General features: G+C 41.2%; 1 protein-coding gene across 26 annotated transcripts in view; it reads left to right on the top strand.

Moving 5' to 3' along the window:
• CADPS2 (calcium dependent secretion activator 2) overlaps positions 1–27,077 on the top strand; it is a 556,952-nt gene that overhangs the window by 166,939 nt on the left and 362,936 nt on the right. For all 26 annotated transcript variants that reach the window (XM_037888978.2, XM_037888976.2, XM_037888967.2 and 23 more), the window contains exon 3: positions 10,749–11,081. In XM_037888978.2, the coding sequence (XP_037744906.1) occupies positions 10,749–11,081 (333 nt within the window). The remainder of the gene's footprint in view (positions 1–10,748; positions 11,082–27,077) is intronic.

The raw sequence follows: 27,077 nt of genomic DNA, 5'->3' as shown, positions 1-27,077 counted from the left end.
GTTATACAATGAGATCTAAAGTCTATACCTTGTAGAGATGAGTAAAGTATGAACCCAGACCACGAGAGTGCAGAAATTCAGCCAGGAGGCTCCCTGAAGAGTGACTTGGGTACTGTGGAATGGTGATAGATGGAGTAATGGAACCATTCCAGTTACGATGTCAGTGCTGTCTAACTTCACTGCAGCACAACATCCTTCGGACAGCGGGGTTTACTATAAGATTTCATGAAATTTTTTTTAAGCAAGGAAATCCAGGCACAAAAACTTAACAGGCGCTATAAGTTTCAGGAGAAAAACCACAACAAACACAATAGAAAGCATGGAATTTTGCATTTAAAGTGAAATGAATCATATGCCTCCGATACAAGGAACAAGAATCTCTTAATGTCTTTTTAATGCATTGTATTGTCATATTTATAGTACATATGGTATATTTCACTCTTAACTGTGAAATTCCCTTCCTTTGTAGTTTTTCTGTCACAAACATAATATTTTGTAAATATAGCCTTTATGTATGAATGTTCCTGGTTTTTTATTCATTTTTATCTTAAGACGGTTTTCTCCAAAGTATGTGATAAGCTGTTTATATTAAGGATGTTGTGATTTATTTATTTTCAATGACTTCTATAGGGAAATTACCATTCATTAAGAGTCTATCCTGAGGCTGGATGGAGGCATTAAAGAAGTCAGATCAGTTCCTTCTCAGTAGATACGTATGAGCTTTCGATGGTGTGCAAATTGTACCCTGAAGTTTCGTGTCTTTGTAACATCTTTGTAATCCACTCTAATAATGTGTCATGTATTTGTTGAATTAAATACCTTGAAATATTTTGCATTGTAATATAAATACAACTTATAGTAAAGATGATTTTAGAGGATAGGGTGTTGATGCATCTTCCTTTCCCTATTAGATTTTCATACAATTAACATTTCAAAAGTTGATATATTCTTTTTTACTGCATAAACATGTTTACCTTTGTTTAATTTGATTGATAGAAAATAATTTTGAGTTAATCTATAGTCAACATGCTTTATAAAGCATAGGGACAAGCTCCAAAGTAGATTTTATTAATGTACTACTTTTAAATGTTTTACTCCTGGGGGAATTCTGCACCACTGCACATACACAGAATTTTGTCCCCCGCAGATTTCTTTGCTTCCCCACAGAAAAATGACTTTCTGACAGGGAAGCACAGGGAAGCCACAAGAGCATTCATGTGACCCTCCCCAGCAGTATGTTTCTGGTGTCCAGGGCAGCCGGCAGAGAGGTAAATCAATGTGGAGCAGGGGGCGGGACTGGGGAAGACCCAGCTGGTGGCTCCTACCCTGCGGCATGCTCAGCTGCTAGTCCCCGGCTGGGCTGGGGAGAATGGGACTTCCTCTTCCCCTACAACATATCTGGGGCTGGGTTAGACTCACCCCCAGATTTCTCCCTCTGCTGCAGGAAGCTCTGCAAACTCCCCATGCCACTTCCTGCACCCATTGCTCCTCAGCTGCAGGGGGAGGGATCCCTGTACAAGGATCTGCTCCCCCATCCCCCATGCATCCAGATCCCCTCATACCCTCATTCCTGCCAAGCCTCACCCCCACACTGAGAACCTCCCCACAATGACCCCCACTCCTCCTGTACCCGGACCACCTGCACAAGCCACCTGCACCCTCACTCCACAGAGTTGCAACCAGCTACACCTGGATCCCTTCCACACTAAGACCCCCACACCCAGACCCCCGCTGAGCTCTATCCCCCCCCGAACCCCAACCACCTTCACCCTCCTGCAGAGTCCCATTACTGTTGCACCCAGAACCCTCCCGCAACAAGCCCCTGTGCATCCAGATCCCCCGCCATACCCCTGACTGAGCTGCCTGCACCCAGTTTGCCACACACAGAAACCTCTCAACCCACACGTGGCTCCCCTCACACTAACCCCCTACACATTTGGATCCTGTCTTGCTGAGCCTGCCTGCCCACACCTAGTGTACCTGGCATGGAGGGGCAGCCCCCGGGGTGTTTCTGGGGCAGGCCCGGTCCTTGCACTGTGTCAGGGTAGAGTGTAGCCTCACTGCTGAGTCCGTGTCCCGGGGGGGAGCGGCACAGTGATCTCCCATCTCTTTGCAGCCAGTGGCCTGTGCTCCCCAATGCCATGCTGGAGCCTCCACATTTATTTGACAAATATAATTTGCAGAATTTTAAAATATTGTGTGCAGATTTTTTTTTGGCACAGAATTTTTAATTTTTTGGCTCAGAATGCCCTCAGGAGTATAAAATGCACTCTGTTGCTGAAAACTTATGTTGTATCATATGACTGAAAAACAGTGTTTTTGCAGTTATCACAACTCCTTGCTGTCTCACCCAACACGAATGTGACAAAATCTTGCTGAATGATGGCACCATGAATTGCACTATTACTCCAGTCTCAAGCAGATCAATGAATGAAGGTCACAGCAGAGCATTCCAACAGTCTGCTAGAGAATCCAGGATTTACAAACTGTTCTGGAAGTTTACAGATAGAAAAATATAGTCTGTTGCAGAAGCCAAGGAAAGTGCTACATGAATGGTTGACCTGCTCTTTTATTTAACCTGAAATCATGGACTCAAATCATATGCCCCAGATGTTGTGAACAGTGGAGGAGTGTCATCTTTGTCTAGCCAAAGGTTTACCTTCGATCTGCTGCGTGGGAGAGCCCTGGGCTCTATGGAAGACATCAAAGCTAGATTAAAGGGAGGGGATGTTCGCTTTTCCCTGTGCAATTGTTCTTTTCTCCTCCAGACTGTATAATAAAATTTCCAAGGTGCTTCATAAACTCAAAGTACTATAAAAACATTTATGCAAGCATTAATCTTCACAGTATACTTCTGAGGTACCTAAGTAGTAGTAGTATCCCCTTTTGCAGCTAGAGCAACTAAAAGCAAGAGGCTAATGGCTTGATTTACAGACCTTCTGAGTACCTGAAAATTTTGTTGAAGTCAGTGGGAGGTGCAGATACATACCATCTTTTGAAAATCACACCCCATGTGTCTTGCACAAAGTATGACAGAGCGTAAGTGTCAAAACCAGGACTAGAATTCAGATCTCCTGACTTCCAGGTCTTTGCTTAGTCCAGTATGTCAGAGACCTTAGGCAAGTCACTTACCTTCTCATTGTCTCCAAGTGACTTGGTGTCATAGATCTGGTCAGGCTCCCTGCTAGCAGTGGCTCACCAGACTGCTGGGAGGGGACCAAGCCACTGGATCCCATGTGTTTTAGGCCTCTGGAGTCTGAACTCGGCCCAGGACTGTCCATATTTTGTGGACCCAAGGCACATTTTCTGTCTATCATCCCCTTCTCGGAGCTATAACTTTGTGGCCAAGCTGCCTAGCCCCTGGGCTGAGTGCTGGTCCCTCAGAATTCCCTTGTAGTTTAAATATACCCTCTCCCAGAACTCCACCCAAACCTTTTGGTTTACCTCTTCAAGGAGCCATATGGTAGGCCATATTGCTCTTTACTTAATCAAGCAAGACGTACACAGATCTATACAAAAGTAATAACCCCAAGGCACGTTTCCTCACCATTGCAGGGTGTTCTTTGGGCTGGGGTCTGGGTCGTCTTTAAGATGGAGGATCCTTCCTCTGCAGCTGCATTACTTCCCTTCCGACACATGGAGCCGTTCTCCCTAGGTCTCACCTTAGCCAGTCCATCCACTTCCCCACTCCTGCTCAAACTTCCTTTGTGTTCCTCTGTGAGTCCTTTTATAAACTTCTGCATTGCTCGCCTGTCTTTGTCCTGTTCTGATAACTTTCCACTGCTGTCCATTCTCCCCCTCCCTTCATGCAGCAAGAGAAAGTATCTTCTCCAAACTCAAGCAGCCCCACTGTCTCAGGGTACTTTATCTTGAATAGATGGTTATTGAGTTCTAAGTATTCACTTCCCGCCCCCTGCCTTGTCCCTGGTTTGGCAGAGACGTGATGTAACCCTTCCTGCTCATGGTGGATACACACTGACAAAAGGGCTTCATGGTACATTTGCTTTCATAATAACTTCATAATATCAAACAGGATTCATGAGTTCACTCCAAATTATCCCACTTGGCTAGGTATTTAAACTTGAGACTTGGAGTCAGGAAATCTGGAGTTCTGATCCTGGTTTTGAGACTGACTTGCTGTGTGATTTTAGACAAATCACTTAACATCTCTGATCACCAGTTTTGTAGCTGCAAAATGTGGGCAGTGATACTGCTACTCCTTTTGACCCAAACAGTTATCCAGTATTTGGAGTCTATTGGGTTATTTTAATTGGGAGGAGAAATTGATAATAGTCATGTATTTCTTTGAGATAATCTTGTTTATTTATAAGAACGTACCAAGTCCTGTTTCCCTGAACACAGTAGGAATCGAACACAAGATGGATTCCTTGCTCAATATTCCAAGCCTCTTTTTCCAAACCACACTCTACCTAAAAAGTGCGCACTTTCTCTCTTATCTTTCTCTCAGTGTCCTGTTACAAATGTTTTGCTGGCTGTTGGTGGCTTTCTGTTTACTTCTGTGGTGTTTCTGCTACTTCTGTCTCTCACAGAGTTCCATCAAACAATGCCCAGCAAACCCCCTACACCCAAATAGCTCAGTTTCTGACCCACCTTGCATGTGGTTTTGGTCATGGCTCTTGCTTGTCTATCTTACTCGAAAAGGAGCTTAACTGCTCCTCGCATTTATCCTGAAGAAGGGGTAGCTATTGCACCCCCCAGCTTCAGTGAAATTTCACCCAACATAACAAACATTGTGAGGCATTACTAATAACGTTTGCAAAGTACTACAGTGAATTAGTAGGCATAATTAAGGCCACTCAGTGGCAGAAATGAGAGTAGAATTTGGAAGTTCCTGATTCATTTACCAGCCTATGATGCTTCTAGAAACAACTGACATGCATTGAGAATTTGCAAGCCAATATTTGATCAAAAAGGTGCTATTTGATTTTTCAAATGCTTCAGAAAATGTCATCTCAAAATGTCATAATAAAACAAAACATTGGGGTTATGAAATTGTATGGAATAACATGGTAAAATATTTTGCACCATTCCCCCCCCCACCTATTTCTTCTTCTTCTTATTCCTAGGGGCTCTGTTGAGTTAGGTGCTGTGCAAAGAGAGGAGAAAGGGATAGTTCCTTCCCCAAAGAGTATAGGGTCTAAGTAGACAAGACAGGCAAAGGAGGGGATGGCGTGAAGAGTATGATGATCTACCAGTTTTTTTCATTAGTTGTACTTAGCTGTATTGGAAGTAAACAGTGATGTGAAACCTTTGATAAGATTGATTCATGGTATGTCACTAGTCCATCTGTGTCTGAATCTATTTTGTAAGGCCTGCATGCTAGTGTGGTGGAAGATCTATTGTTGTGATACAGAATACAAAAGAGGGAAAGTGGAGCATAAGCTACATGAGCCCTTCTTAGTTTCTTAAATAATCATTTTACTATTTTGTTTTCACTGATGATGCTGTAAGAAATAAATTACATACAGACGGTCCCCGGGTTACGCAAGACCCGATTTATGCAAATTCGCATTTACGGAGAAAGTTCCGTCAGCTAGAAATAGGAGGGTTTTTTTTTCTTTTTGGTTTTGCATAATGTTCGGGTATACGTTTTTGACTTATGCAAAATTCGAGTTACGCAAGGCTTTCCGGAATGGAACGATTGCGTAAGTCGGGGAACATCTGTAGTTTTAATTGCAAAGTATTTCAACAAGAAAACAACAGAATGCACTTGCACCAATTTGTGTTAGTAAAGTTCACTGCATCAGGGAATTTCTGACCATATGTTTTGTTCTGAAATTAGATTCTAATTTTTCTTTTGAACAATGTGTTGAGGAAATTAAACTAGTAAGTCATCTATGCCCATGCCAGCTCCTAGTTTTATGCACTAGGAAACGCATCTGATATATATCGATAGCTATAAAAGAAGTGATTAAACAGATAACCCGTTTAATGAAAAATGTAATCCTTAGGTATAGGAAAAAAATCTTTTAACCCAAGTTTTGATCATGGCTCTTTTAGTCCCAGATAATCTATAGATTACAAGACAGTAAGGGTCATTATGACATTTGGAAGGTTAAATAATTAAATTAATCTTTACAATATATTATAGAAGTTGCTCAAATCACTGAGCATCAACATCTCCCTAACACATCCTGCTTGGCCTTCTCTGTTTCTTTTTTCACTCTTCTTTGTTGACATGTACAGTCCAAATTTTTATTTTACACATGGTATGAAATAATTACAGCTGTCAAGCTATTGAAAAAATTTTCACGATTAATTGCATTGTTAAACAATAATAGAATACCATTTATTTAAATATTTTGGATGTTTTTTACATTTTACATTTTCAAATATATTAATTTCAATTACAACACAGAATACAAAGTGTACAGTGCTCACTTTGTTTATTTTTGATTTACAAATATTTGCACTGTAAAAAACAAAAGAAATAGTATATTTCAATTAATCTAATACAAGTACTGTAGTGCAGTCTCTTTATAATGAAAGTTGAACTTACACATGTAGACTTATGTACAAAAAATAACTGAATTGAAAAACAAAAAATGTAAAACTTTAGAGCCTACAAGTCCACTCAGTCCTACTTCTTGTTCAGCCAAAGGCTAACACAGGTTTGTTTACATTTACGGGAGATACTGCTGACTGCTTCTTATTTATAGTGTCACCTGAAAGTGAGAACAGGAATTTGCATGGCACTGTTGTAGCTGGCGATGCAAGATATTTACGTGCCAGATGCGCTAAAGATTCATATGTCCCTTCATGCGTCAACCACCATTCCAGAAGACATGCATCCATGCTGATGACGGGTTCTGCTCGATGATGATCCAAAGCAGAGCAGACCGACGCACGCTCATTTTCATCATCTGAGTCAGATGCCACCAGCAGAAGGTTGATTTTCTTTTTTTGTGGTTCGGGTTCTGTAGTTTCTGCTTTGGAGTGTAGCTCTTTTAAGACATCTGAAAGCATCCTTCACACGTCATCCCTCTCAGATTTTGAAATTCAGATTCTTAAACCTTGGGTTGAGTGCTGTATCTATACTTAGAAATCTCATATTGGTACCTTCTTTGCGTTTTGTCAAATCTGCAGTGAAAGCGTTCTTAAAATGAACATGTGCTGGGTCATCATCCAAGACTACTATAACATGAAATATATGGCAGAATGCAGGTAAAACAGAATAGGAGACATATAATTCTCCCCCAATGAGTTCAAGTCACAAATTTAATTAATGCATTATTTTTTTAATGAGCATCACCAACATGACCTCTGGAATGGTGGCCGAAGCATGAAGGGGCATACAAAGGTGTTGAGTGTATCTGGCCCGTAAATACCTTGCAACGCTGGCTACAAAAGTGCCATGCAAACGCGTGTTCTCACTTTCAGGTGACACTGTAAATAAAAAGCAGTCAGCAGTATCTCCCGTAAATGTAAACAAACTTGTTTGTCTTAGTATTTGGCTGAACAAGAAGTAGGACTGAGTAGACTTGTAGGCTCAAAAGTTTTACATTGTTTTGTTTTTGAGTGAAGTTATGTAACAAACAAAAATCTACATTTGGAAGTTACATTTTCACGATAGAGATTGCACTACAGTACTTGTATGATGCGAACTGAAAAATACTGTTTCTTTTGTTGTTTTTTTTTCAGCGCAAATATTTGTAGTAAAAATAATATAAAGTGAGCAGAGTACACTTTGTATTCTGTGTTGCAATACAAATCAATATATTTGAAAATGTAGAAAAACATCCAAAAATATTTAATAAATTTCATTTGGTATTCTGTTGTTTAACAGTGCGATTAATCACGATTTTTTAATCACAATTAATTTTTTTTTGAGTTAATTGCATGAGTTAACTGCGATTAATCGACAGCCCAAGAAATAATGTTTTAAGTTGTTGGCTAGATGCACTGTCCTCGTGCATGTGGAGGAAGGTGGAATCTGTAATAACAGCAGGCATGTCTACACTTTCAGTTGGGGATGTGATTCAAGGAGACATACCCACAATAGTTCTGATTGATCTAGCGTACTAAATTAGAGTGTAGCTGGAGCAGCATGAGTGGCAGGAGGGGCCAGCCACCTGGAGTACCTTCCAGACATCTCAGATGGGTACATACTTGAGGCGGCTAACCCTTCCTGCCACTTGCGCTGCTGCAGTTTCACTCTGATGTTAGTGTACTAACTTGAGCTGGGAATTACAACCCCAGCTTGAAGTGTAGACATACGCTGTATGTTGTTGTCATCTTTCATTTGTATTCTGATAGTGCCCACAATGTGCTAGGTGCTGTCCAAACACACTGAAAGACAGTTTGTCCTTTAAAAAGCTTCCAGTCTAAGTAGGCAAACTATGTTCAAAAGGTGGAGGAGAGGGGTACAATCAAAATGTATGCATCTTTTTTTTTTTCTTAGATATCAGCTATGTCTGAATGCCTCTTTTCCTGTCTGTTACAGTTATTAGTGGGACAATTTCTTGCAGACATGGTGGTAGAAATAAGTCTTAAAGAGAGTTTCTAAAAAGCTGAACACAAGTAGCCATTCAGATTAATTCCATACATAAGAAGTGGCTTAGAGGAATGTATGAATACAGTTTATTTAAATTTTAAAAACTTATACAACACTAATAAAACTTCATTAATTATTTACTAATATTTGTTTTTGCAGTTACCTTATATTGGCCTCGTATCTTCTAATGTGTTGTACTTTTAAACAGAGAATCTTGCAGTATGTCACCTAAGTTTATGCAACATTAACTCCATTGTTCTCTCTTCTGGAACTCCCAACCATCCTGTGTTAGCACTGATATCTTATCCCCTTCAGTATTGTTACTTGCCCACCTCATGGTTTTCTCTGATCCTTGGACTTCTTATTGTTATCTGGGAAGATACTGGAACAAATTATTAAACAATCACTTTGTAAATACCTAGAGCATAACAGGTTTATGAGGAATAACCAGCATGGATCTGTGAAGAACAAATCATGTCAAACCAACCTAATTTCCTGTTTCACAGATTATTGACCTAGTGGATGGGGGGAAGCAGTAGACATGATGTATCTTGATTTTAGACACATCCCACATGACGTTCTCATAAGCAACACAGGGAAATTCAGTCTAGATTAAATTACTGTAAAGTGGATGAACAACAGGTTGAAAGACTGTACTCAGTGTAATTATCAATGATTCATTGTCAAATGGGAGGGCGTCTCTAGTGGGATCATGCAGGAGTCTGTCTTGGGTCGTAACTATTCAATATTTTCATTAGTGACTTGGATAGTAGAGTGAAGAGTGTGCTTATAAAATTGGTAGGTGATACCAAGCCAAGAGGTGTTGGAAGCACTTTTGGAAGACAGGATTAAAATTCAAAATGACCTTGACAAATTGGAGAATTGGCCTGAATTCAATAATGATAACTACAAGTACTGTACTTAGGAAGGAGAAATCAGATGCACAGCTACAAAATGGGGAATAATTGGCTAGGAGGTAATACTAATGAAAAGGATCTGTGGGTTGTAGTAGAGTACAAATTGAGGATGAGTCGACAGTGTGATGCAATTTCAAAAAAGGCTAATATCATTCTGTGGTATATTAACAGGAGTGTTGTATGTAAGACACAGGAGGTTATTGTCCTGCTCTACTTGGCGTTGGTGAGGTCTCAGCTAGAGTACTATTTCCAATTCTGGGTGCCCCACTTTAGGAAAGATGTGGAGAAATTGGAGTGAATCCAGAGGAGATAAAAGGTTTAGAAAAACTTGACCTATGAGGAAAGGTTAAAAAAACAGCTCATGTTTGGTTTTGAGAAAAGAAGACTGAGGAGGGATCTGATTAGTCTTCAAATACATTAAGGGCTATTGTAAACGGAACAATGATCAGTTATTTCCCTTGTTCATTGAAGGTAGGACAAGAAATAATGTGGGTAATCTGTAGCAAGGGAGATTTAGGTTAGATATTAGAAAAACTTTCTCACTATAAGGATAGTTAAGCACAGGAATAGGTTTCTAAGCGTGGTTGTTGAATCCCCATCACTGGAGGTTTTTAAGAGCAGGTTGGACAAACATCCATCAGGCATGGTCTAGGTTTACTCAGGGGGCTGGACTTGATGACTTCTCGAAGTCCCTTCCAAACCTACATTTCTATGATTCTGTGAAGCACCTGCTCCGCTCAATCTCAACTTTTATAACACTGTTGTTCCACTTCCATCCTACTATTGAGTCTATATTGTTGCAAAATTTGCTGAGGGCTGCATTTTCCTCCAATGGTGTTGCAAAAAATAATGGACTTAAAAAAAAAAAGTCTCACTTAAATATATTTATCTTCAGGAGGAATTGATCATTTTAGACTTCCACCGCCAACATGAACCATAGATGTTGGGAGACTGTATATTTTCATAAATATTTACAGTTCATTTTAGATTTCCCTTATGGCCATAGAGGAAAGAGGAAGTCTTGTAGATAACAGTTTTAAATTAACTTTTTGCACATTCAGAAGAATGTAATTTGTCTATAGTAATTCTATGTAGAGTTTCATATAAGGTTGTTGGGTTCTTTTATTAATTGAAGCCATTAACTTGTAAAAAATACATTTCTTTATGATAAACGTAACAATTTTTGCATGTGTAATTTACATTATAAAGCCATTTTTCATAGTAGCACAATACTAGTCTGTAATTTCTATACACTAGGGTATTCAATTTTTATGCCCATACCTAACTGTGTTTTTTTTTGTTTTTTGTTTTAAAAGGTTTTTCTCAAGAGTGACCGAGTTGCCAGAATGGTTCACAGTGGAGGATGCTCTGCAAATGACTTTAGAGATGTTTTTAAGAAAAATATAGAAAAAAGGGTCCGAAGTTTGCCAGAGATTGATGGATTAAGCAAAGAGACAGTGTTAAGCTCTTGGATAGCCAAATATGATGCCATATGCAAGGGAGAAGAGGACTTGTGCAAACAGCCCAATAGGATGGCATTAAGTGCTGTATCAGAACTTATTCTGAGCAAAGAACAGCTGTATGAAATGTTTCAACAGATTCTAGGGATCAAAAAATTGGAACACCAGTTGATGTATAATGCCTGCCAAGTAAGTAATTGGTCTTGCTCAGTACTGTAGCATTCAAAACATTTGCACCCAAAATGCCAAATCTTGTCTCCACACCCTCCATCAGTGCAGCAGACCCTAATCACAGCAGAATCATGTGGTTCCATTGTATGGCATCCCATGTCTACAGAGAGGCCTCACAAGGAGACTACACCCTGCGCATGGTGGCTTTAGAGTGGCTTCTTTATTAAAAAGAAAAATCATTAATGATCCAAAAACCTATTGATACATTTTAAAATCTTGCTGCTGCAGTGATTTGGGTGATGGTAGAACATGGTATGGTTGATATATTTTTAATAATGGCCTCTCCATGGCAGCATGGGAAATGCGGGCAAGGGGGAGGAATTTGAGGCTAGGTGGGCAAGGAGCATAGTGAATGGGAATGTAACTATGCTGACCCAATAATGAAATTTTGTGTGCATTGGAGCTTGGTGGCCTTCTTGCTACTAACTCCAATGAGCTGAGTTAGCATCTTCTTTGCTGTTCTGCACTGTGGGAGAAGAATGATTCTCCCCAAACCATTAATAGAACCAGAGCAAAGACAGTTTAATCAGGATTTGATCTAAATCGATTACAAAATAAACAACCTACTAGTACAGCAGAACCCTGTTTGTCCGATCTAATTGGGACCTGGGCCATATCCGATAATTAAAAAAATCGGATAAACTGGCGAATGGAAGAGTGTGAGGCTGCAGCACCATCTAGCGGCTACAGGAGAGATCACCTGTTTCTGAATTTGCATGCACTGGTTGTTTGGTTAACACAAGAACTGGATAATGGAGCGTCAGATAAACAGGGTTCTACTGTAATATAGAATGTATTGCCATAAAACCTGTAGACTGCTAAAATGTTCTTGTAGCTATAACCTTGCTATTTTTCTCAAAAGCATCATAGAACTATTTTAGAATGAAAAAGTACTGTAATTACTAAATCTGTTCCTTCATAAGACATCAGCTATCTCACTGCAACCACCACCACTACCAAAGTAAATATAAATTAATTAAACTTATTTACTTACATAGCTGGCTGATCTTGTCTTAACAATGGTGTGACTGTAAATTCGCCATTACTTGACCTTTTAATGCAAAAAATCATGGTGGCTGTATTGATACGTTGTCCAGATTATTTGTTTATAACATCTTTGGTCATCCAAGAAAAGTTAAATCCTTAAAAGGCATCCCATTATCTAACTTTGGCTGTTTTGCACTTTGTTGTTTAGGCTAAGCACTTTTTTTTGTGCTTTTTATTTGTGCACAAGTTTTTATTTTTTCACATCACTCTGCTTAACCTTAATGGAACAGATCAGTAGGTATTTATACAGTGCAATCAATACAAATCCAGATAATTGTATAATTTCAGGAGTGGTCAGATTAAACTCCATAAAATAACACTTCTGGAGACCTTCCATCCAATGATCACCAAGCACTTTGCTATTATTAATGAATGAACACTTAGAAGCTCACTTTTAACTGGATATAATTATGCCATTAGGAAAAACTGAAACACAGATGTCTGCTTGCCAAAGGTCACACAGCAAGTTGAGGTAGAGCTGGGAACTGAACCCAGATCACCTGAGTCCTAGGCCTATACATCAACGACTAGACCAGTGGTTCTTAACCTTTCCAGACTGCTGTACCCCTTTCAGGAGTCTGATTTGTCTTGCTTACCCCCAAGCTACATCTCACTTAAAAACTACTTGCTTACAAAATCAGACATAAAAATACAAGTGTGTCACATCACACTATTACTGAAAAATTGCTTAGTCTCTTGTTTTGTCTGTATGAAATTTTAGTTTGTACTGACTGCACGAGTGCTTTTTATGTAGCCTATGATAAAACTAGGCAAATACCTAGATGAGTGGCCGTGCCCCCTGGAAGACGTCTGTGTACCCCCAGGGGTACACACATCCCTGGTTGAGAACCATGGGACTAGACTCTGCTTCAGACTTTTTTTCCTCCATGCTGTATGTGGCAGGCCAGTGTACACCAACAGGACCATATCAGCACATGGGGAAATGAGAAATCCTGAATTTTATTGACGACTAAATTTACACAGTGGATTGACATGAAATTATACAACAAAATTGTTCCTGTCACTGAAACATTTGTAGTGTTGAGTGACTCTCACACTCTCAGCTTTTCTCTCTGATGGAACACACTAATGTTTGTATTCTGGCTATATATTGAGGATGTTTCATTTTCAGTTCCAGCTGCTTGTCCATAAAATAAAATTACTTCTCAGGAAATAGAGGTTTAAGTGAAAAGAGGTTGAAATTATTCCATAATTTTATTTGTCCTCTTTGCCCCCTCCCCATCCTCCTTCCCTTGGTCTCTCCCTCCTCCATGCATGTACCCACCAGAGGACAACTAGCTTTGTGGCATTCTCCCCAATTCACATGGGGAAGTTGCATGGGACTGACTTCTGAGGGCATCAAGATCACAAGCAAAGGTAGAAAATGTTTTGCAAAAGGGATTTTTAACATCACATAAAATGCTAATAAATCAGTTCTATTATTCTACAAATAGACAGCCATAGCTGTAATAGAGACCCTGTAGAAATAGTCTTTAAAGACTATTAGAATTGCATTTTATTTTCATTTCCACTTTTTTTTCCTAGGTGGCTCGTGATGTTTTTAGGTCCCACTTTCCTTTTCCTTGTAGACAGCCTAATTCTGCCATTACGTTTATTAAATCCAGAGTACCTCTACTGAAGTAAATGATATTGCTATGGATTTATACTGTCGTAACAGAGGCAAATATGTCTATAGAGCTTTGAAGAATGGATTTTGGTTGTTAGAAACTGAAAATAGTTGCGCTAGCACAACCTAATGGTTGTGTCCAAAGGCATTCCTTTGATTTAGTGGAGGAATTTTGATAGAATTATGGAAGTTAGGCTAATAGAGGTTTTCCAGCTCTATCGAGTCCAGTGGTTTTCAGTCCATTTTTGGTCTGTGACCTGCAAAATGACTAAAAATACTGATCATATTCCACAGTCCTAGTGCTGTGAACTTCTGGTATGGGGAGCTGGTGCTATGGAGTGGAATGGGACTTTCCCCTCCTCCTTACCTGCACAGTGCTGAGTTCTGCAGGTTGGGAATCCTACTACGCCTCCTTGGAGCACTTCTTTACCTGTTCCAGAGCCAAGCCATTTTGGGTACCCATTCGGGGGTGAGGAACAGAGCAATTGCCAGTTTGGGTAGAGGATTGAAGCAACACACAGCAAACCAGAAGGAGTGGTGAAGGAGAGAACTACTTCAAACCCATTCCTGACCACTTTCACTATTGTTCGTAGTTTTCCAGGGATTTCGTTGCCTTTAACCAGGGGGGTGCAACCCAGAGGATATCTCCGGGTGACTGCTTCCAGGTGGCAGCACACCTGTTGAGCCACATTGATCCAGTTCATCCTCCTGACAGTAGAGGATTGTTCCAAGCAGCATGCTTTGTGCGGTCCAGTTCAAGCAGTTAGGTTTCCCCTTCTCTCTTTGGGAGATTATTCCACAGTCTAATATCATAGATTTCAGTTTTCACAGCAAGTGTACCACAGGCAGCTAGTGACCTGTTCCTTTTGTTTTTAATGGTAGTTTTTGACCGAGAAAGCCCTCACATCCCAATATAGCTAAGAAGTGTTTTTTGTTTTCTACTTCCCTGTATTTTAAGGGTATTCACAGAATGGGAGCAAAAGTAAAATGAAAAATTAAAGTAAAGCAAAATTACATTCCGGACAGCACCTACTGTTTACATGCCTATCCCCACTACACATACAGACATGTTCTTTTATTTCCCTTAGCCATGGCTTTTTAGATTTACAGATAGTGACAATCAGTACTATCCAGGAGGAGAGGAAACAGCCAGACAGGTGAGAAACCAAACAAATGTTAAAACTGAATTTTTGATAGAGGGTTTTGATGAGTCAGCTTCTGGTTTCTGCTTCTGACAGATTTGGAGTCTGAAATGAAATCCTGAGTGAGTTTATTCATCCTTTGTGAGAAACAACCATCACTCTTGCAAACCTGTATAATTACAATTTGTGCAGAGAATTGTAAGTTATTTGTCCTCCTTTTTGTATTTCCAGTCCCTTTGGAAACACCAGGCTACAGAATATATCTTTGAGGGAAAAACTGTCCTACAGTTAAGCTGCTAGTTGTCAGGCCCATTGATGTGGGTAACAGTAAGTAGTGCTGCCTACCAACCTCTGTTCACTGTCTCCCATGCAGATCCTCTGCAAGTTTTGCAGCAGCTGCCTGTGTTAGGCAGGAGTACAGAAAGCAGCTGTTCTCTTTGCTTTGCTGCAGGCTTCCAGCGGCGGCACTACTGGTTGCCTGCAGTATTGTGCCCCACCTCCTTAAAAATGGAGCTTCCTCCTTCTCATCCTTGTTCAGGGGAGTTCAGCATCTCTAGGGATGCTGCTTCTCACTGACTGGTAAAGTGAAACTCACCAGCCATCACAAGTTGAGGTGGGAAAAATGGGAGAAGCTGGTGTCTGGCTGTGGAATATGTTGGGCCCTCAGCTTTCCCTGCAGTAGATAAAGCAGTAGGAGTACCTGACAGGAGAAGGGGAAGTTTTGCCTCTCTGTCTCTTCTAACTCAGTTCTGCCTCCTCACCAATTCCCCTTTTCCTCAGGGGGGAAGAAGAGGACCTCCACTGCCAGTTCGAAAGGGAGAGGGGATTGAAGTACATCGGGTATTTCAGAGGACCAGTTGGTTCAGGTGTAGTAGGTAAAATTGATGCTTTGTTTCTCTTGCCATATGGTCCTCTGCTTCACAGCCCTCAACCAAATGGTCCTTTTCCTCCCCTCTGAAAAATGTTGATATAACTGATGCAATTTCCTCCATTTTAGAACATTTTAAACTTGCAAGAGCCGAGTTATGGTCTGTTAAGAATTAACAAATACACACTGAAGCCAGGGCTTGAACTGGGGAGAATAGGAGGCGAGGCTGTGAGATTCTTCTAAGCTCTGTCCACAAAATATGTTCAGCTTGAGTCTTCAAAATGTGATGCTGCTTACAGTAAATTGCGCAGATATTAAAAATATAATTGTGTGTGACACTTGTCTTTATTAGCTGTTTGAGCCGGAGCGCCTCTTGGTGTGGCTTGTGTATGCACATGGGCTCTGCGAGGCTGTTGGGTTTGGCTTTTTGTGGAGGGGAGCTGTAGCATCTCCCAAATACCACCCATTTGTGGCACCAAAATGAGATGTCAGTCTCGGGGAATTGTGCGGATCTGTAATACCCTCCTCGCCTTGCTATCAAGAGGAATGAAATCATTAACATCTTTGCCTCAGTTATACTCTGAAGAGTTTTGAGGTTTCTTTGCAGCCATAACAGCTAGAGACTTAATTTTAAAAACATGAATGCTGAGATCCTGGAGAATAAGAGAGTAGTTTTCAGAGATGCCAGTATGGTGTCTGGGTCTGTATCAGCTATTTGCTATGCACCAAAGCCACTACAACGAACATGCTCCGTCACTCAGAGCAAGTTCTCTTTTCTCCTGTTTGTAAAGACATCAGGATCCTGTGCACATTTCCTATTTATGAGCAGAGCTGCTGAGCCCCCTTGTCCCACATAAGCATGTCCCCTGACATCGATATCAGCCAGGAATGTGTGTTTTATTGCAGTAGTTTGGCAACAACCTTTCGGTATAACAGTGAATCATATTTTTACCTGCTGTGTTTCCTGAACCGTCTTCTCACCCTTCTTTTCTCTTTTGCCTATCTTTGTTCCTTAGCTTTTCAGTCTCCTGTGTCTCATTTTTTGTCTTCCTTTCCTCATCTATAAGTCCCCCTATCTCCCCTCATATATTTGTTTCTGTTTTTCCCCCTGTTGACTCCTTTTATCTTTCATGCTACATTTTTGTACAGGATGAATGAGGCATGGGAGATCTGGGGTGAAAATTTCACCCTAGCTTAATAGCCCTTGTATATTGCTGCAGTGGCATTCCAGGGCATCCCAGCAGCCAGCCAGGAGAGAATACCTCAGTTCAATGCATAGGACCTCTGTAGCCTGCTGTGCACATGCCGCCACTACAGGTCCCCTGCACAAGGGGCATGATAGGGTGAGAGAGGATGGGCCTGTAATGCCATGTTCTGTGGTGATTCTCAGTAGTGTTGCTGCCCATAGGCACCCTGCAATAGGATGCTATAACCTGTGCTACCTAGGTTACATCAGAAGCAGGGCTGCTGGAACAATTTGTTTAGTGGGCGTGCTGAGAGCCATTGAACCAAACTGTAAACCCTGAATATGGTAGAAACCACTGCAAGCCAGGAGGTGCGGCAGCACCTACAGTACCCCTAGTTCCAGCACCTATGGTCAGGCGCCATTTCAGCCCCAAGAGTAGCCCAGAAGTGGGAGGGTACAAAGATGGCACCCCTGCTTGTGAGTTGGACTTGGGAGTCTGCTCCTAAGTATGTGTTGAGAAGGGGAATAATCTGCTTAATTTAACAAAACACACACAAAAAAATTCAAACTCTTAGTCAGCGTAGCTTTTATGATTATTTTATTGCTGTTTCTGTGACTACTGGGAAATATGACTGCTTTCAGGACTTGGGGGTTTTGGTGCATATTTAGTGTTTCAAATGAACATTACCAGTTTGAAATCTCGTGTTTCAGAAAGAGTTCTTTCCAATATTGCACCTGCCCTCTAATTCCTTCTGCCAATTTACAATCACATTTTCCTATTTTTAAAGATGTTTATCTTCTCTTTTGCTATGTGAAACACCTACGCAAGCAATGAGGGAAACTGACTACACAAGGAACTTGTGAAAATGATTATATGTAGCTAAAACTGCACTACGAACTGATAAAATACCAAAAAAAAATCTCTAATCTCTCACTTCTAAAGATCATAGGTGTTTCTTGTAACAATAGGGGGCAAAAATATTAGATGAAGTAGTCTCTTTTAATAGAATATAATTTACCAGTGACAGCTTTTTAGAATTCCAAGGTCAGCTTCCAGTGGGAATATATAGTATTTTTTTTACCTCCCCACTAGGACTGGGCATTTGACTTGTCCAAAAATTGTTGACTGGTCAAACATTGATTAAATATTATGAAATAATATAAAAAAGTTCACATATTTTAAAATATGAATTCATTAGAATAGTAACAAAAGGAAGATTTTATGGGCTCCAATAGGTTTAACCTTAGATACTTATTTCTAATTACCCCCAAAATTTACTTGAGTTATTTTAACTCAGAAAAAATGCAAAACATAATGAAATGCAGTTTTAAAAGATGAAAGAATAATTATTACCTTTTTAAGCTATGTTAGGTTGGCATTTAAATGTGAACTTTATTCAAGACTGCACAGTTACAAAAGAAAAGAGGTAGGGAAAGGTGTTGCGGGGGTTAATTGCTCTGATAGTTTTGTTTGTAAGGGAGAGGCTTAATGGCTAAGCATCTTTCTCTTTGTGTTGGGGGAAGAGGTTTAATGACCGAATCCTTCATTCCCTCCCCTCCCCCCAATTTCTTTGTGTTTGCTTAGTCAGTCTAGATTGTAAGCTCTTTGGGGCAGGAACCATGTCATTTAATTTATTTAATGTGCTTTGTAAACTGCCATGTACCTCGATGGCCTGGTATACAAATAAAGATATAAATACAAACGTACATAAATACAATGTTTGTTCAAGAGTCAAGGTGCTCAATTTTCGATTAGGTCACCTTTTGCCAAACAGGTGGCATTAGCATGTAGTGTAACATGAGTGATCAAGACAATTAAGTAGGGTTGAAGACCGATGGGACCATGATAAAATCAAAAAAGTAGAACACCAACTACAGCAAGGTACTCTTGTTGGAATATTTGACCATGGTCAAATAGGCCATCAACTGACATTATTTTACTGGTCAATTGACTGACTTGCCAAGCCTACTCCCCATAGCTTCTTTACTTTTGTTTCCCAAGCTACAGGTCTCTACAAAGTTTGTAAGTTATAGCAATCTGGCGTACGTTATATGGGAGAACCAAAAATGCTGGCTTCAGACATTCTAAAGATGATATTTACAGGCTTCTATGGAAATTTCCCAGGTTACATTTCTGTAATTATTTAGGATGAGTTCTAGACCGGGGCTGGCTGTTAGGAAACAGGAATTAAACTCTCAGAGTTTAGTTGAAGTTTGACCACATATGGAGGAAACTGGATTTAGTTTTTCAGCTTGGTCTCTGAGCTTTATAGAAAAAATGGAAATCTAGGAATCTTTAGATCCTTCAGAGCCACAACAAGGCACATCCGTGGTATAGAAGGCTTCCAGTTTGTGCAGCAGAAATGTAAGAGACAACATAACCATAGCAACAAAATATAATTTGAGAGTCTCATTAGAAAATATCCATAGGGTTACCATATGTCTGGGTTTTCCCAGACGTGGCCTCTTTTTTGATCCGTGGCCCTCTCTATCCAGATAGAATTTTCAAATAAGAAGCTATTTCTGGGGCTTTTGCAGAGCAGACGTTGCAGCTCAGAAAGTGTCCCGATTGGTCCCTCCCTTGCATCTGCATCTGATTGGTCTCTTGCAACTGCCAGGATCTTACCCACTCAGGCCCTGACTCCGAGCCCAGGGGAGGGGGAGAGCCCTGCAGGGAAGCGCTGACTGACTGCTGTCGTTGTATCCAGGGTCTGTGCCAGCTACTCTGCCACCATGACAGGGGGCAACACTGCCCCCCAAGTTAATGCATGGGATTAATTCAAAACAAATTAATGTGTAATTTTTTTAAGAGAGTTAATCGCACACGGCCAGGTGGGGAGGGAGGCACCAGTTGTGGCAGTGAGCAGGACAAGAGACTCCATAATATCCAGATCAGACGTGCAGATTACTGGAATGCCTCCCGAATCCTCAGAGCCGGTCTTGTACCCCCTCCCCCTGCGATAATCCATTGATTTGTTTTACATGGGGGGAGAGTAAGGGCAATCGCCAGCAGCTGCAAGGACACAAAGCAGGGAAAGGGTGCTTTGGAACCTCTGCTGCAGGACCCTCCCCCATTCCCCCTCGGGTGACTCCAGGGGTCTCCCGCTCCACTGCATAATAGTGACCCAGTCCCATAGTCTGTGGGCAATTTGGGAGACCCTGTTAAACACCTTCCAAGGAAGAGAGAGGAGCCCAGCCACTGCCGCCTACACCATCCCCTCCCTACTGGACGAGGCTAGCTTTAGGAATGGGCGAGAGAGGCCACCCCTCAGGGCGCCGGGCTCAGGGGGGAACCGCTGCGTGCCTCTGGGGCAGGGGTGCCCCTCCTCCAACCACCCTGCTCTACTGCTGTTTCCGTCCCCCATGGAGCCACCCTGGCCAACCTACTCTGGACTGATTAAAACTGTGATTAATCACAACTTCTTTTTTATCTCATGATTAATCACGATTCATTTTTTAAAATCGTTTGACAGCTCTAATTGGCTCGTATTGTGAATTTATTAAAAATAAGTCGTAGTTTCAAACTAAAATATTTAAGTTACCCAGGACCTCAAGGTAATTTGCATGTATAATGTTACTTGCATATATGGCACTGAGAGTTCTCTGTGGTAGCCAAGTCTCTCCGCTTCATTTTTGTGTTTCTTCACACTCTGCATGGTGATACTCAGTTTAGTTCAGTACACACAACATAATTTTGGCTCCAATTCACTCCATCAGAATGCAGCTTGGACATACTGTTGAGTGGTAGCCACGGGGAGTCAGGTACAGCCCTGATCCTCAGCCAACCCAGCCCTGGTGGAAGGGAGAATGACCAGGGTCTGCTCTAACTTCTACCACTAGTGTAAACTACATAATGTAACAGAGTTTGTGCCAGCAGAGGGATTGGCCATTGTGCAGCTCTGCTTCATGCCGCTCCCAAGATTCCACCTCCTTCCCTGTACATTTGGGTTTGTAGGAGCAGCTGGTGTATGCAGTGAAGTTGACAGACTGGGAAATGGAGCCCTTCACATCAAATACTCACCAGCAACCACACAACAGAACCACTAACCCAGGAACCTATCCTTGCAACAAAGCCCGTTACCAACTGTGTCCGTATATCTATTCAGGAGACACCATCATAGGGCCTAATCACATCAGCCACACTATCAGAGGCTCGTTCACCTGCGCATCTACCAATGTGATCTATGCCATCATGTGCCAGCAATGCTCCTCTGCCATGTACATTGGTCAAACTGGAGAGTCTCTACGTAAAAGAATAAATGGACACAAATCAGATGTCAAGAATTACAACATTCAAAAACCAGTCGGAGAACACTTCAATCTCCCTGGTCACTCGATTACAGACCTAAAAGTGGCAATTCTTCAACAAAAAAACTTCAAAAACAGACTCCAACAAGAGACTGCTGAATTGGAATTAATTTGCAAACTGGATACAGTTAACTTAAGCTTGAATAAAGACTGGGAGTGGATGGGTCATTACACAAAGTAAAACTATTTCCCCATGTTTATTCCTGCCCCCCCTCCCCCACTGTTCCTCAGACGTTCTTGTCAACTGCTGGAAATGGCCCACCTTGATTATCACTATAAAAGGTTTCTTCCCCCCCCACCACCTTGCTGGTAATAGCTCACCTTAAGTGATCACTCTCGTTACAGTGTGTATGGTAACACCCATTGTTTCATGTTCTCTATGTATATAAATCTCCCCACTGTATTTTCCACTGAATGCATCTGATGAAGTGAGCTGTAGCTCACGAAAGCTTATGCTCAAATAAATTTGTTAGTCTCTAAAGTGCCACAAGTACTCCTTTTTTCTTCACATCTAGTTACCCTTGCCTTTAGTCCGTATCCGCAAAAAGAACAGGAGTACTTGTGGCACCTTAGAGACTAACCAATTTATTAGTGCTCCTGTTCTTTCTCCACAGATCTGTTACAATGGGTACTTCAGCCTGTTTGCTTCTTGGGGGCAGACTCAGACCTGCCAGGCACTGGCAGCAGGGGAATGCCTTGTCTCCTGAAATTTCTATACCTCCAGACTGGTCCGTGGCTCAGCCAGACCTCCCTGCTGCAGAGCTTTTCTGAGGAATATTCCAAACTTTATTTTGAATGTTTAGAGTAGGAATTTGGTTGAATGACATCTGTCAAATTCCCATCCGTGTCCCAGGGCTGCATATGGCTTTTGGGGGACATTATCGTCTCAGCTCTTCTTCCCTTTCTGAGGCATTTACTGCAGCTGGTGCTCCTGAAGGCTTCAGGGCAGAGCAAGGCCAAGAAAAGCCAGTCTGTCTCCTGCTCCCCCACCTTATCAAGCGTCTCATTAGGGATTTTGGCTGGCTGCGTGGGCAGAGCGTGGTTTTCTTCTCAACCCAGTCTGGGTTTTCTTTCCATCTGGCAACTGATTTTATCTCTGTCTCTAAATTGGACAGTATACTCCCACAGTTCTGGGGAAACAGACCAGTGAGAAGAGTGGGGGAAGAGCCTAGTACTTATGGGAGTATTTGGATGGTATCAGGTTTTGAATTCTGTCTGAGAAAGCACTTATAGCAACTCTTCCATATATTCAGCAGGTTTCTTTAGTTGATCTGTTTGCTACTGAAATCTTATGTGTTTTTATTAAAAAATGCAAGTTACTTTAGTTGTGGTTTCTTGAACATTTCTTTTACATTTCCATATTTTCTTTTTCTGAGTGTTCCATATGTTTGGTGTCACCTGCAAAGGTGAGGCCAACATTCCCATCTGTAGTTTCTCCTGCTGGTATTTTGTTGACAAGAGATAAATGTTTCTTCCTGTATGTCTGTCATCTGTATGGTACCTGGGTGCTACTTTTCTGATCTATTGTTGCCCAGTAGTTCCTCAAGGAATATAGTGATGGTTCATAGCAGACTGATTCAGTTTGAAGCAAGTTCTCAGCCTGCATCTTAGCTGTCACGGAGTCTCCTAAACCTCAGTGTTGACAAAGTAGTGTGGCTTTTGTTTTCTTCATGGTAACCATTTTTCATTTTGGCCTTAGTAGGTATCTTTCACCAGGAACCATCAGTACTGTACTTTAGATCTTTTATGTAAATTCTCTTAACATTTTTCTGCAAAATCTCACGTCTAAGACTTAAGACTTGTAATATAATTAGCCAAAATGCCTTTCGGTTAAATTTTTCTAATGGGCACTTGATATCTGTTCAGGGATAAAATATTAGATAGCAAACTTTGAACAAATCAATGTGTTCAGTCATCCTCTCAGTTACCATTTAGTAATCTCAGAAATCTTAACATTTTGGTTTGGGCTTGATTCTTTAGTATTTTGTTTCTCTTTTACCCAAATATTTAATTTTTCCTTTATGACAAGGTCAGTGATGTTTGTTTTATACTTCTATTTTTTCCTCTTTTTTTCTTTTTTTTTCAGTTCCTATATCTCTCCTTTTGCTAATAAATATACTCTTTACCTGTTTATTGCAATGGAGAAATTATTTTTGTTTTTAGCAGATTTCTATCAGTACACACCCACTTTGTTCAACCATTCATTATTCCTCCCTTACCGTCCCTAATCTGAAGATTTTAACTTTGAAAGATGAATCTGTCTTTTGAAATGCATTTTATGTGGGAGCACTCCTGTACCAGCTGTAAAATATATTCACTGGATGTTTCTTCAGTGTTGCCAACTATCACAATTTTATTGGAAGTCTCAGGGTAACTGGTGGTTTTTTTCCTGAAAGCCCCAGCTCCTGGATTCATGGAACTATATGAGAATCTTAGTTTTCATGTTTAATAAATGTAAATTTGTAGCCCTCATAGTTGAGAGAAAAGTTTGAAAATGCAAAAAGCTGAAAGTAAATAAAAGGAACCCAACTTTTATTTTATTTTTTTTATACTCCCATGGTTTGTTGGGGCCTGACTTGTGATTTTTGAATATTTGGGATTGGCAATGCTGGTAAATTTGGGCTTTCTCTGTTACTATAGTATTTGCATTTTACTTGTGTAAAGCGTGTATGTGGCTGTATCTGGAACTGATCTTAACTCCGTCAGTACCTGAATAAGCTTATACAAGGTATGTTCAGATAAGTAGAACATGTACACTACGGCATATATTATAGGGGCTGATATTTTGGTTTATATAAAAAAGCAAACTGTACTCTACATCTGAGTCCCAGATTTACTGGCACAGGACATAAGGGTAATTCATCCTTGTATGCACGCTACGCAAAATGTCAGGCACTAAAAAGCCCTGATTTTTTTAGTGTCCATTGGCCATCCAAGTTTCCATTGCTCTCTTCCCCTCTCCCTTTTGCCCTAAGCCTTTGTCCCCCAGTCTTTCTCCTGGCCAGGTGGGCAGAAGCAATATACTTCAGCATCTTCCCTTTGGGACACTAAAACTTAGGCAGGGGTTAGGCTTTGGCTTTTGATCTGTACTATCATTTTTCAGAAGTAGAGTGAGCTCAGGAGACAAAAGGATGAGAGGTTGGAAGCTCACTGGTTGTAGTGGTGCTATTCAGCCCATACTGGCAGGTTTCCTCTGCTCTGTCTGTTTGCAGCTCATGCCCACTTTTAAATGTGGCTTTTGGAGCTGTGTCTTAACAGTGGCTTCTTTAAATCTGTGCACGTTGTGTTTCATCAAGGAGGATAGCCTGCTTTGCAGGTGACAGGTTTTGCAGCCGTTATTCACACAGACAGGGCAATAATTTAAGCTCCATTCTTGAAATAGCCTAATTTGTCTTTTCTTCTCTTCTGCTCCCAGGACAATTTCTGATTGGTTGTTCTTTGGTCAGATCTGCCTATGAAGAAGAGCTATGTATCTGTGCTATGCCAGTGGAATACGGAACCCAGAAAGGAATTAGCATTGCAAATGTTTCCTTTCTCATGGTTTTGAGAACTTGGCATTTACCAGGAAAACCAGGATATTAAAAAATATATCGTATACCTTTTATTTTATGGAGATCATCATCATTTGGAAGGAATTTCTCTTCACAGCATTTGAATTAGACAAATAGGAAGATGGCCTCGATACATGCTTGTTTTGAATGCATAATATGTCAGCAAAAATGCAAGTGAAGATAAAGTAGAGTGTTTTATAGGTGACAAAGTGAACAGTGCAGATTTTACAATAAAACACAATTTAAAATGCATCAATTTCATGCATTTATAGCATGGACTTGTGGTAATGGAATGGCCTGTGCAGCTAGATAACTCATTGGGTTACTTAGTCTTTTATTTTCTTTCAAATTTTCCTTGTTAACTATACAGCTTCAAAATCTATCCTCTATCATCATCATCCTTTGGCGGAGAATCTGCAAGCATTAGAGTGCTTTATCTAGTAATTTAAGATGTTGTTTGTCACAGTCTTTTCTCCCAGAAACTTTGCTCATCACTCACTATAACACAGATTGAAATTTTTAATGGATAGCCAAGTTTTTTTGGCATGTCTTGAGCTCAAAGCAAGGGATGATGGGCGCTCATAGGCAACGTCTTCATTGTAGAGTTAGTCCAGGTGATTTGCACTTGGGTTAGCCTAGCTGGGTTGTGAGCAACTACATTGCAAAGCCCTGCGCGAGTTGCTGTATCCATGTGTGTCACTAGGACTTCTGGGGGCATGTCCCATGGTTCTTTGTGGTGCAGTGAGCTGAGCCACTCTGATTCTTTCCTAGTGAATTTTGGGAGAATTTACCACCAACCTGGGAGAAAGTGAAACCCAGGCTGTAACCTACTCCCCCAACTGTGCCAGCGAGCCTGGTTTGAAAGCACCACTTAACTCAGGTGAGATGTGTTTGTGTGTGGACAGAAAGGGAGTTAGCGGCAAGATCCAAATAAGTATCTGGGTGAGATCTACAGTGAAGACATAATCTAAGTCACTTGGGCTGTAATTCAAACAATCTCACGTTTGTCCCATCTATGTAAGCCCAGGCATTGGCAATGTGCCATAATTACTTAATGTTTATACAGTTCTTTGCAACAGGAAAAGCACTAGAAAAGTGTTATGTATTATTATTAAGAGATGTAATTAGTGAACTGGCTTGAAACATGTAGTATAAAAGGATTTCAGACAGTGTTCCCTCTAATTTTTTCCACGCATGTGCGGAATGAATTTTGTTATGTGCACCAATATGGAGGTGATGTATGACACATCACGTCCATATTGGTGCACATAACAAAATTCATGTGGCGGGAGTAGTGCTGAGGGGTCTGGAGCGTTGGAGGGGCTCAGGGCTGGGGCAGAGAGTTGGGGTGTGGGTGGGTGAGAGCTCCGGCTGGGGGTGAGGGCTCTGGGGTGGGGCTAGGTATGAGGGGCTTGGGGTACAGGCTGCTGCAGGGCTACGGTGGGGAGAGAGGACTCCCTGCAGCAGCACCTGGACTGGTGGGGAGGGGCACCTCTCCCCCGGCCTCAGCAGGTCTGGGGCTGGGTTGGGGCCAAGGGAGGAGCGCCTGTCCTCTAGCTGTGGCAGGTCTGCAGCTGGTTGGGGCCGGGGGAGGGGTGCCTCTCCCCTGGCCATGGCAGGTCCAGGGCTGGGTTGCGGCCGGCAGGGAGAGGCGCCTTTCACCGCCACACCCTGAGCCCTATGTGGTGCTTAATCCGTGCAGTTTAGAGAGAACTTAGATTTCAGATATAGGTAGGGTAGAAAAAGGGCAAACTAATTAACAAAAAATTATTTAAAAACAAATTTCAATTAATTTTTTTGAAAAGCTTTCCACCAGGTCTAGCATATAGTAGGGTACAATTCATCACTAACATCCCTTTGCTTTGCACCAGTTTATAGGTGCTTTGGATCACTGGAGTGGCAAAAAGCAGCCTGAACTTCTGGGTAGATCTGCCCCATAGCATTTACATTATACTATTTATAAGACCAAACATGGAAAAACAGGAAAGACCCCAAAATCACATTTCTGCAAAGCTAATTAGTAGACTGGCCATGTGACTTTACCCCAAGAAGAAAGTGAAAATATGCTTCATCAAATGAAATCTTTAGACCTCTGAGTGTCAAGAGGTCACAGCAGGACCAGTCCTAAACCAAATGGTGCCCCAGGCAAGGAACATTTTCGGTGTCTCTCCCCCCCCCTTTGTTAAACTTTTGAATACCTTATTTTTTATTGCATTTATAGCCCA

Source organism: Chelonia mydas, chromosome 1 (assembly GCF_015237465.2).
Source record: "Chelonia mydas isolate rCheMyd1 chromosome 1, rCheMyd1.pri.v2, whole genome shotgun sequence".
Lineage (NCBI taxonomy): Eukaryota > Metazoa > Chordata > Testudines > Cheloniidae > Chelonia > Chelonia mydas.
Note: the sequence above shows the minus strand (reverse complement) of the source record. Positions and strands in the feature narration are given on the sequence as shown.